Here is a 12,512-nt window from a genome sequence, read left to right as displayed (position 1 = left end):
AGATCCATCCCACAATGTTTTACTACAACCTCTACCATTGTGGAGAAGGTACAGAAGCCTGAACACATGCACCAGCTGGTTTCACAACAGTTTCTACCCTACTGTTGTTAGAATACTGAATGGACTCGTAATATTCACCTGTACCTGTGTTTTTGTTTTGGCCGCTGTTTACTTATATTTTACTTATCTATGCTACTTAACTCTGTGATCTGCCTGTATTGCTCGCAAGACAAAGCTTTTCACTGTGCCTCGGTACACGTGACAATAAATTTAATTTGATTCAATGTACAGAGGGACGGGAAAAGAGAGAAAGAGAGGTATAAAGAATATATGTTTGAAATATTCATTACAAAATATTCCATGGTTTGTAATCAGACTTATAAACGGAGTTACACAATACTCTTTGTCTGATCAGTAATCTTTTTGAAACATTTACTATCCATACATTGTGTTGAAAATTGTGCATTAACTTTCATCGCAGTTAATCAGGACTAATTCATTGAGCTAGTTCCTTTAGAAAGACATTATGTCAGGAAGTGAACTTGAAGGTTATGGAGTTAGATTTAGCTTTTGGTGAGTAAATACAACTGAAACAGTGTTATGTTTTGTATATTGATAGTTATTTTGACTGTTCAATCCTTACATTTCAGTATATTTGTTCCATTTGTTATGATCAGTTCAGGCCACCAAATTTATGTTATCTCCCAGCTAGAGGATAATTTTGTTTTAAAGTTGACAAAGTGCAAGATATCAGATACTTATTAAAAGACATATTAAGCACAATATGATGGACAGAACTGGTATGACAAATAGTTTTGCAGGGATATTGTCAATAGAAAATACAGACTAAAAGGAACAAGGTCTGGATCAGGTGTCCAAACCAAAAGGAGAAAAGATGTGACTTTTTCACAGTTCTTTTTAGGTTTATGATGATGATATTACATTGTTATCAACACTGACGATGTTCAATTTGGCAGCTGGTCAGTCGGACTTTGGTCTTACCCTAGGTAGAATTTCTTCACTTCATAGATTCTTTCAATGTTATTTCTTTTCCATCCAAAGGGAGCAAGGAGGTTTTGGTTTCCTTTGAAGTTTTTGGAGGTCTGAATTCAAACTCCTTTTTCCTCTCAGTTCTGTGACAAGTTGTATTTTAAACCAGTTTAAAAGCTGTGGTTGAGAGTTTCACTCTTTAACCCAAAGAAAGCTGGTGCTAGCTTGTCTCAAGAGTATCAAATCCTGTTTCTTCAAAATAGGTGACATACCATGTGTAGCCAATAAGTGACTTCACTGCTTCAGTTTTTCCTTGAGTTGTTAAAAAAAACTAGTTCTTTCTCTCCAACACCACTCCACTTTCTTTTCCAGTCTAGTAACATCCGAAAATAACCCGAGCTAAACATGGTAACAGACAAATTGTGGTTGAACACCACACAAAGCGTACCAAATAGCATATGCAGTCAAGATTGACCACATATATTTCTCAGGAACCCCTGAGATATTGACTACATAGTTGGTTATCACATCTCTTTTTCAAAGACCTAACTTTGGGACTGCCTCAAAAGCCACTTCATCTTGGGCATTCTCAATGACTGCTCACATTCTAGTAATTCACCTTCATTTTGAATTTCTACAGTCCCTGGATGGTGGAAACTGCAGTCCGGCATCTATTCAAAGGCACAACCCAAGCTTTTTGCAGATAGCTTGCTTCATCAAGCCAGTATTGCTTCTGTTTTTTAAATTTCCTGAGAATTAAACCTATTTAGCTGCACCAAACAAGAACATAAGAACTAGGAGTAAGAGTAGTGTGGTGCTGGAAAAGCATAGCAGGTCAGGCAGCATCCGAGGAGCAGGAAAATCGACGTTTTGTGCAAAAGCCCCTCATCAGCTCCTTCCTGATGTATGGCTTTTGCCCGAAATGTCGATTTTCCTGCTCCTTGGATGCTGCCTGACCTGCTGTGTTTTTCCAGCACACTCTAATCTTGACTCTGATCTCAAGCACCTGCAGTCCTCACTCGCCTAGGAGCAAGAGTAGGCCATCTGGCCCCTTGAGCCTGCTCCGCCATTCAATAAACTCATGGCTGACCTTTTTGTGGCCTCAACTCCACTTACCAGCCCTCTCACCATAACCCTTAATTCCTTTACTGTTCAAAAAAATTGTCAATCTTAGCTTAAAAAACATTTATTGAGGAAGCCTCAACTACTTCACTGGGCACGGAATTCCATAGGTTCACAACCCTCTAGGTGAAGAAGTTCCTTGTCAGTTCAGTCCTAAATCTGCTCCCTCTAATATTGAGGCTATACCCTCTTGTCCATTTATACCTGCCAGTGGAAACATTCTCTCTACTTATATCCTATCTATTCCCTTCATAATTTTATATGTTTCTGTAAGACCCCCTCACCCCCCATTCTTCTAAATCCAATGAATATTATCCAAGCCGACTCAGCATTCCCTCATAAGCCAACCCCCTCAACTTCAATTCAACTTATTGAACCTCCTCTGCACCCCCTCTCATGCTAGTACATCATTTCTCAAGAAAGGAGACTAAAGGACACAGTACTCCAGGTTTGGTCTCACCAGCAACCTATGCAGCTGCAACATTTACTCCTTGCTTTTAAACTCAATCCCTTTAGCAATGAAAGACAAAATTCTTAGTTACCTGCTGCACTTGCAGACCAACCTTCTGTGATTCATACACAAGGACACCCAGGTCCCTCTGCACAGCAACGTGCTGCATTTGTTTACCATGCAAGCAGTAGTCCTTTTTGCTGTTATTCCTACCAAAATGGATGACTTCACATTTATTAACGTTGCACTCCAGATACTGCTTGTTAACCCATCAATCCTTCTAACTAAAATATTAATTCATCATAGATTTTGCCATGCCCTGCACAACTTCCAGGACCTTGCTGAGCCCTAACTCCAACATTTTGCTGCACCTGCTTGCTCTCCTCATCCTAACTGCACAGAGCTATCCAACTACATAGAACAAGTTGCCTTCTCAGCAGGATAGCTTAACCATAATACTTCCATGCGGAACCTGTGTTTAGCTGTTTGCTTGCAAGCAGAATGAAGGTAGCAACCTTCACCTCTGACTGTCTCCATCTAGTTGATTAAAGCTGGTCCTCAGTAACTCACCTGTTGAAAGTCTTTGTTCACAGTTACATTTGAATGTAACAACCATTGCTACTCTATTCCCAGAATACTACAACAGTCAGATTACTGGCTTACACACAATAAATGGAGACAAAAAAATGGAGTTCATCTTAAGTTTTATTTGTATACAAAAACTGGGTTTCCTAGTGCATTTTCACTTCTCCTTTCTGCCTGTTCAGTTCTGATAACCAATCTATTTAAGAGAGAAAGGAAAGAGAACAAATGACCATCTTGATTGGATTTTTGATTTTATTGTCACGTGTACTCAAGTACAAAAGCAAAGGAATACAGTGAAAAGAGTATAATGTCATCACACAAGGAGCCATCTTAAGTTCTAGCACCCCGAGTTACAGTGTGATGATGCTATCACTTTAACAAGGTTATTTTGTCCTTGTGCTTTTTTTTTGAGTGGTCATAAAGGCTGAGGTGCTGAAATGTCTTAGAAAGAGCCTATTTTAGTAATGGTAGGGGAGTGGCCAGTTCTTCCACTTCAGTTTTATTTCAGTTTGGTTTAGTTGTAGCAGAGAAGCTGCTGGTCGCAGGCAGTCAGAAGCTGCTGCAGTGCAAAAAGGTTCCATGTTTCAGCAGCTGAATCTTTACAGGCTTCTCTCTCTGAAATCTCTCCGACCTATAAGAATCTGAGTTTGACTTTGACTTGCACTAAGGGGTGTGTATATGGGGTATTGCAGGAATTGGAACAGCTCCTTAGTTAAGTTGCGATATCAAGTCGGTTGGGTTTTCAAATAGTTATTCTAAATTCTGTTTCCTTTTGTTTGTGTTTCAACTGTAGTGTTTAAATAAATTCTGTTTTGCTTAAAGCTGAGTGGTTTGACCAGCTGCCTCACACCTGGAATATTCACTTCACATCCACGTTTAAAATAAGAAAAATTTAGGGTCGAGGGTACCTTCTTTAAGTAGTTTGAGGGGGTCTGGCTTGCTCTGTAAAAGTCTGGGGGCTCTTGTCAGGATTAATTCGGTCATTCTAAATTGGGATTTGGGTTTTTGGACATAAAGGCAGTGAGTGATAGGTATTAGTGTTTTTTGTTCCAGATATTGAATTCCGTTGTTTTAAACAATGCTTGGGGTAGTAATGGCTCTTTTCGTCAGTGAGAGGTTTCTGGGGGTGGAAGAAGTGACTTGGGGGATTTTACGAAAGGTGAGCAAGTCAAAACTGCTGGAATTGGCAGACAAGCTGGAGTTGGAGTTGCCTTTATCCGTGAGAAAAGGAGAGATAATTAGAGCAATAGCTTGGCATTTAAATTTGCTGGTAATGCCATCAGAATTTTTGGAAATGGCTAAAATTCAATTGAAAATAAAGTAGCTTGAGTTACAGGAAAAAGAAAGAGAAAAGGAAATTAAATTGTTTGAATTTCCTCTGTAAAAACAGAGGAAAGAGAAAAGGAACAAATCGCTTTAGCAGAACAAAAAGGAAAAGAGAGTGTTTGTTCTTAACCTAAATTGACATTCAGGAGAGTCGACAGAGAAGGCTGGAGGTGAATGTAGAAGATAGTGAGGATGAGCAAACCTATTGTAGCCAAAGGCCTGGTGGAGATCTATTTAAATGTAAGCATTGCCTAAATTTGATGAGAAGGATGTAGAAGCCTTTATCATCTCATCTGAGAAGGTGGCTGAGCAAGTGAAGTGGCCAGTGACCATGTGGGTTTTGCTGATCCAAACAAAGCTAGTAGGTAGAGCTTATTTGCATCAGTACCAATAGGAGGTCATTTAGGGGTAAGGAAAACTCAAGCTAAAATACAAAAACATTTTTCGTGACCTGGACTGCTCAAGAATGTAGTTGAATTTTGCCAGGCATGTCATATGGAAAGCCGCAGGGAGTAATAAAACCCGCACCTTTACTACTTATTCCTGCATTTGAGGAACCTTTTACAAGAGTCTTAATTCATTGTGTAGGACCCCTACCTAAAACAAAAAGTGGGAATTAGTATTTGTTAACAATAGTGAATGTGTACAGTGGATTTCCAGAGGCCCTCCATTATGCAATATCACCGCTAAAAGGATTGCGGAAGTGTTACTCAAATTTTTCACAAGATGCTGTCTATCCACAGAGATACAATCAGATCAGTGATCAAATTTTACATCAAAATTATTCAAGGAAGTTATGGACAGTTTAGAAATTAAACAATTCAAATCCACTGCGTACCATCCAGAATCGTAAGGAATGCTAGAAAGATGGAACCAGACATTAAAGATCCTGTTAAGGGCTTATAGTCAAAACTATCCAGATGATTGGGATGAAGGAATTCCATTTTTACCTTTTTCCATCAGAAATGCACCAAATTAATCAATCAAATTCATTCTATTTGAATTAGTTTTTGGGCATGAAATGAAAGGACCACTAAAATTGATTATGGAGAAGTTGGTGAGTCAGAATTCAGAGACCACATGTTTGGACAATATGTCAAATTTTAGGATTGATGAAATAGACCGGGGAGATAGCTGGACAACATTTAAAAATATTACGCTATATGATGAGACAGGAAGCAGACAAGAAATTAAAAACTTACAATTTTGCCAACGGAGATAGTGTTAGTGTTACTTCCAGTGAACCTTTAAAAGCACGGTTTAGTGCACCTCATCAAATCGAAAAGAAATTGAGTGAGGTGAACTATTTGATAAGGACTCCAAACAGGAAGAAGTATCAGAGTGTCATTTGAATATGCTGAAAAAATATTTTGATAAGGAAAGCAAAAGGAGAATGTGTTACTGGTTACAACACAGAGTAAATAATCATGTTCAGAAGATTCTGAATTGGACATTCCTCAAATTAGAGGAAGTTGTCAAAAATTGGGACACATTATTGAGTTACCAATCAAACTCAAATCAAACTGAAAGAGTTATTGCTATTGCATGTGTAAATAAGCTAGTAAGTACAATGATGTAGATATAGGAAATTCTGTTCCAATTAAACAACATCCTTATAGCCTTAACCCTCTAAAGTTGGCACAAGTTCAAAAAGGATGCTCTAAGATAACATAATCAAAGAGAGTTGCGGTGACTGAGGCTCACCCATAGTAATGGTGCCAAAACCAGATGGTACCCATTGGCTACGTATCGGCTATCATAAAGTCAGTGTTGTTACAAAGTTACAAAGCATATCGGATTAGTTTGGAAGACTGTATTGAAAAGGTGGGACAAGTAAAGTATATTTCTAAGTTGAACTTACTCCGAGGATACGGGAAGGTGCCTTTATCTGAAAGAGCGAAGACAATCTCGGTTTTCTTAATACTGAATGGACTATATCGGTTTACAGTCCTGTCATTTTGATATAAAAAAATGCAGCAGCCACATTTTAAAGACTTGCCAATACAGTAATTTCTGGTTTACCCAATTGTGTGGTATACATCAATGACCTGGTGATTTTTAGTCTCCATGGAAGGAACATTTGCAGCATTTGTCAGAATTGTTTGATTGACTTCAGGAGGGAGGCATGATGATAAACCTGGCTAAGAGCGAATTCGACAAAGCCCAAGTCATGTTTTTGGACATGGACAGATGACTCCAAGGAATGTGAAAACAAAGGTTATATACACCATCCTATACCATCGATGATGAGAGCAATACTATGATTCCTGGAATTGAATCGGTTTTATCGGAAATGCGTACCGAGTTTTGGCAGTGTGGTTGCTCCACTCACTGAATTACTAAAGAAATGCAAGACGTTTCAGCAGACGGCAGACTGTCAAAGGGCATTTGACAGCCTGAAAGCTGTGTTAACCACTGCCCCAGTATTAGCTGCATCAAATTGCACAATGCCATTCAAGGTGGTTATTCATGTGAATAATGTGGGTATTCTCACAAGAAGATGATGAGAAGATAGAAAGGTCTATCAGATATTTCTCCAGGAAATTGAATGTTAATCAACAGAAATATGCGACAGTTGAGAACGAGAATTTGAACTTGGTGTTGGCATTAAAGTATTTCAACATTTATGTTGCCAGTAATGTATCTGAGACAATCATACATACTGATCGTAACCCATGAAATATTTTGGAGATATTTAAGGACAAAAATTCCAGACGGTTTAGATGGAGGTTAGTATTACAGTGTTTAAATAAAATCTGCTTTGTTTAAAGATGAGTGATTGGACCAGCTGCAACACACCTGGAATGTCCACTTCACATTGGCCTTTAAAATAAGAAAAAGCTCGGGTCTAGGCTACCTTCTTTAAATATTTGAAGGGGTCTGGCTTGCTCCATAACAGACTGGGGGATCTTGTCAGGATCAATTGGTTATTTAATTTGGGATTAGGATTTTTGGACTTAAAGGCAGTGAGTGGTAGTTATTAGTGTCTTTTGTTCCGGATGTTGAATTCCGTTGTTTTAAACAGCGCAGGAATAATAATGGCGGTTTTAGTCACTGAGAAGTTTTTTAGATAAGTTTCCCTACAGGGTAGAAACAGGCCCTTCAGCCCAACCTGACCCTCCAAAGAGTAACCTACCCAGACCTATTTCCCTCTGACTAATGCACGTAACACTATGGGCAATTTAGCATGGCCAATTCACCTGACTTGCACATCTTTGGACTGTGGGAGGAAACCAGAGCACCCGGAGGAAACCCACACAGACACGGGCAGAATGTGCAAACTCCACACAGACAGTTGCCTGAGGCTGGAATCGACCCTGGGACCCTGGTGCTGTGAGGAAGCAGAGCTAACTACTGAGCCACCGTACCGCCCTTAAGTTTCTGGGGGTGGAAGAAGTGACTTTGGGGATTTTACGCAAGCTGTGCAAGGCAAAGCTGCTGGAATTAGCAGACAAGCTGGGGGTAGAGTTGCCTTCATCCATGAGAAAAGGAGAGATAATTACAGCAATAGCTCAGCATTTAAATTTGCTGTAAATGCCATCAGAGTCTCTGGAAATAACTAAAATTCAATTGAAAATGAAGCAGCTTGTGTTAGAAAACAAAGAAAAACAAAGAGAAAGAGAAATGAAACAGTTTGAATTCTGGTTAAAAGCAGAGGAAAGAGAAAAAGAAAAAGTTGGGTTTTCAAATAGTTAAGTTATTCTAAATTCTGTTCTCTTTTGTTCATGCTTCAACTGTGGTGTTTAAGTAGATTCTGTTTTGCTTAAAGCCAAATGATTTTACCAGCTGCATCACACCTGCAATATCTACTTTACATCGGCCTTTAAAATAAGAAAAGGCTAGGGTCTAGGCTACCTTCTTTAAGTATTTTGAGGCGGCATGGCCTGGTCCATAAGAACAGAATCTAAAGAACAAGATAGAAAGAAAGAACAAAGTTAAAGTTTAAACATTACAGTGAGTACAGTATAATGACATCTTCTTAGTTTAGTAGAAAATAAACAAATAAAGCTGAAAGTTCAAACACTAGAGTCTTTCTTAAGTGCTTAGCCATGCTTTAAGAAATCACCTCGTGACTGAAACTCCAAGCTGAGGCCATGCCGGGCCAAGAGATCACCACGTATTGCTGAAAGACCACCAAGTCAGGCTGAGAGACCACTACACTAGATCATTTCAAGATCAGCATGCCACGCCAGGCCAGGAGTTTGGGAGGTCACCACGCCAGGTCAAGAGGCAGCCACACCAGGCTGGGCGGTCACACCACCAGGCCAGGAGGCTGCCATGCCAAACTGAGAGACCACCACACCAGACCAGGAGGTTGCCATGCTGGGTCTGTGTTGAGTCTGAGTCCAGCAGTCTGAGGGTAGGAGTCCGTGGCCAGGAGAAGAAAGAAGAGAGGAGATGGGAAAAAAAAACAGAAAAGAGAGAAAAAAGAGGAAGTGTCCTACTCCACTGCCATCTGAGATTACTCCCAAAACTATTGTTCCTCGCTCAGTTGTAATTCTGAAGGGTAAATTTGATAGACTCTTAGATAAAGGTAATAAGGAGATGTATGGATCAGACACTTCCAAGACCTGAAACGTAGTAGAAATCAAGTCCCACTTGTTCGCAGTCATCACAAATGTGAAAAGATTTAAGCAAAATATCCAAGGTTTCAATTTACCTGACAGATAAAAAAAGTCTTCTGAAAATCCAAATGTGTATGTCCACCAGTTCTCCCTTATCCATTCTACTGTACTGATTTTTAAAGTGTGACTTGACTTTTATAAATGTATGGTGGCTTTGTTTAATCCCATAATACTTTCCAAATGTTTTGTTATCACATCTTCTTATAAAAAACTCTAGCATTTGCCCTACTACTGACGTTAGGCTAACTGATTTGTAACCCTTTTTATTATCTCCTTTCCTTCTTAAACAGTGGGGTTACATTTGCCACCCTCCAATCTGGAGGAATTGCTTTAGATTCTAGAGCATTTTGGAGAATGACCACTAATGCATCTAATATTTCCAAGGCCAATTCCTTTACTATCCTGGGATGTAGATTATAAGACCATAAGACCATAAGACATAGGAGTGGAAGTAAGGCCATTCAGCCCATCGAGTCCACTCCGCCATTCAATCATGGCTGATGCGCATTTCAGCTCCACTTACCAGCGTTCTCCCCGTAGCCCTTAATTCCTCTAGACAACAAGAATCTATCAATCTCGGCCTTGAAGACATTTAGCATCCCGGCTTCCACTGCACTCCGTGGCAATGAATTCCACAGGCCCACCACTCTCTGGCTGAAGAAATGTCTCCGCATTTCTGTTCTGAAATGACCCCCTCTAATTCTAAGGCTGTGTCCACGGGTCCTAGTCTCCTCGTCTAACGGAAACAATTTCCTAGCATCCACCTTTTCCAAGCCATGTATTATTTTGTACGTCTCTATTAAGTCTCCCCTTAATCTTCTAAACTCCAACGAATACAATCCCAGTATCCTCAGCCGTTCCTCATATGCTAGACCTGTCATTCCAGGGATCATCCGTGTGAATCTCCGCTGGACACGTTCCAGTGCCAGTATGTCCTTCCTGAGGTGTGGGGACCAAAACTGGACACAGTACTCCAAATGGGGCCTAACCAGAGCTTTATAAAGTCTTAGTAGTACATCTCTGCTTTTATATTCCAACCCTCTTGAGATAAGAGACAACATTGCATTCGCTTTCTTAATCACGGACTCAACCTGCATGTTTACCTTTAGAGAATCCTCGACTAGCACTCCCAGATCCCTTTGTGCTTTGGCTTTATTAATTTTCTCACCATTTAGAAAGTAGTCTATGCTTTTATTCTTTTTGCCAAAGTGCAAGACCTCGCACTTGCTCACGTTAAATTCCATCAGCCATTTCCTGGACCACTCTCCCACCCTGTCTAGATCCTTCTGTAGCCTCCCCACTTCCTCAGTACTACCTGCCTGTCCACCTAACTTCGTATCATCGGCAAACTTCGCTAGAATGCCCCCGGTTCCCTCATCCAAATCATTAATATATAATGCGAACAGCTGTGGCCCCAGCACCGAACCCTGCGGGACACCGCTCGTCACCGGCTGCCATTCTGAAAAAGAACCTTTTATCCCAACTCTCTGCCTCAGGCCTCAGGCGACTGACTGTGTGGAGTTTGCACGTTCTCCCCGTGTCTGCGTGGGTTTCCTCTGGGTGCTCCGGTTTCCTCCCACAGTCCAAAGATGTGCAGGCCAGGTGAATTGGCCATGCTAAATTGCCCATAGTGTTAGGTAAGGGGTAAAATGTAGATGTAGGGGTATGGGTGGGTTACGCTTCGGCGGGGCGGTGTGGATTTGTTGGGCCGAAGGGCCTGTTTCCACACTGTAAGTAATCTAATCTCTGCCTTCTGTTAGACAGCCAATCCTCAATCCATCCCAGCAGCTCACCTCAGACCTAGGCGATTTGGCAGCCTTTCACAACATTCATTTCTCTCGTATTATTTTCTTATGAAGACTGATTTCCTTCAGTCTCATCCTCTCATCAGACTCTTGATTCCCTAATATTTTTGGGAGGTTCTTCTGAAGACAGACCAAAGTACATGTTCAATTCTTCTGCCACTTGTTTGTTCCCTTAATAATATTTTGGCTTCTGACTGTAAGAACTTACATTTGTCTTTACTAATATTTTAATCTTCATATATTTATAGATACCATTGTATCAGTTTTTAATGTTACTTACAATTTTACTATTGTTGTCTATTATGCCCCTCTGAATCAAACTTTTTGTCCTCTTTTGCTGAATTCGAAAATGCTCCCAATCCTCAGACTTGCTGGTTTTCCCTGAAATTTTATATGTCTCTTCTTTGGATCTGATATTTTGCTTAATTACTTTTATAGGTGATGCTTGAACCACCTTACTGATGAAATTGTGATTAAAAACTTGCTTAATACCTTTTAATGCAAACTTTATTTGTTTTTATAAGGATACAAATTAGTTACTAGTATTATCATTTTTAAAAAACCAGGTGAAGAATTCACATTTTTCTTATTTGGCATTTGTGTTACAAGATGATGCGTTGTATTTATGACTGTATGTACCAGTTTTCCATTTTGTTAAGGGGCTAAATGTTTCAATCTCAGGATGAAACATTGCTCAGATATTTTCTGTACTTAAAAGAAGGTAATTAGGGATTTAGCAAGTGGAAATCTCTTGCAAATAGAGGGCTCTTGGAAAGACTTATCCTTCAAATTACAACTGTTACCTATTAGTACTTAGCGGAGTATTGCTTCATTTGTACATTAACTATAACTAATGTTAAATAGTAGCCTACAGAAAACAAATTAAGAATTTTTTTTTTCTTAGGCAAACGAAAGTGAAGAACAGGTCAACACTCTGAGTTTGGAAATAAATATGTTGAAAATAAAACTGATGGAAAAGACTGATCTTGCTCAAAATTTGGAAAAGCAGATTGTCAAACAGCATGAGTACTTAACCAAGGCGAATGAAACTCTCAAGGATACTAAGAAGGCAGCTGGTAATAAGGTACTTATGGTTATTATACAGGAGGATTGCATTTCCATATGAAGACAGGGATTCTGATTTTTGAAACATTTCCAGGATGATCTGTTTCTGAATATAATGGGGAATATTCCCTGATTTCCTGAATGAGTATGGTTCCAGCAACCCTTAAGAAGCTCAATGACCTTCAGGCCAAAACGTCTTGCTTGATTGGCACCTAATCCAACTGTTTGGACCACACCAAACCCCCGCAAAGCATTTTAAGAAGGTAAATGTAAGATTGTGTTCCAATTGCAATTCGATTGGTCACACTACCAGGCTTGAAGCAAAACACATTTTATTCTTACCCTATAGTTTAAATACAAATAGAAGAAAGAACAATTGGAGTAATTTACCTCTATTGGAAAACTTAACTGAATAATAGATTATTTACCTCCTAAACAGTAACTGTTCCAGTATAGTAACATTGCTAAACACACTCTTGGCAAAGGCAAATTCAATAAAACAGATTGCCTCACATGCGATTTTCACAACAGGAAGAGAACCCA

The 12,512-nt window shown here is 39.6% G+C and overlaps 1 protein-coding gene across 18 annotated transcripts in view; it reads left to right on the top strand.

Annotated features, from left to right (window-relative positions):
- The window catches only part of LOC140477439 (uncharacterized), a 520,360-nt gene that overhangs the window by 219,198 nt on the left and 288,650 nt on the right, over positions 1-12,512 (top strand). For 17 of the 18 annotated variants that reach the window (XR_011960730.1, XR_011960729.1, XR_011960728.1 and 14 more), the window contains one exon: positions 11,809-11,988. The exons of the other annotated variant lie outside the window; for it this stretch is intronic. Coding sequence is in view for 13 of the 17 variants with exons in the window: in XM_072571355.1 (XP_072427456.1) it covers positions 11,809-11,988 (180 nt within the window). In the remaining 4 variants the exon portion in view is untranslated. The remainder of the gene's footprint in view (positions 1-11,808; positions 11,989-12,512) is intronic. 18 annotated transcript variants of the gene reach the window in all.

The sequence above is a fragment of the Chiloscyllium punctatum genome, chromosome 5 (genome assembly GCF_047496795.1).
Source record: "Chiloscyllium punctatum isolate Juve2018m chromosome 5, sChiPun1.3, whole genome shotgun sequence".
Taxonomy (NCBI): Eukaryota; Metazoa; Chordata; class Chondrichthyes; order Orectolobiformes; family Hemiscylliidae; genus Chiloscyllium; species Chiloscyllium punctatum.
The sequence above is the reverse complement of the archived record's forward strand: the minus strand, read 5'-3'. Positions and strand labels throughout refer to the sequence as shown.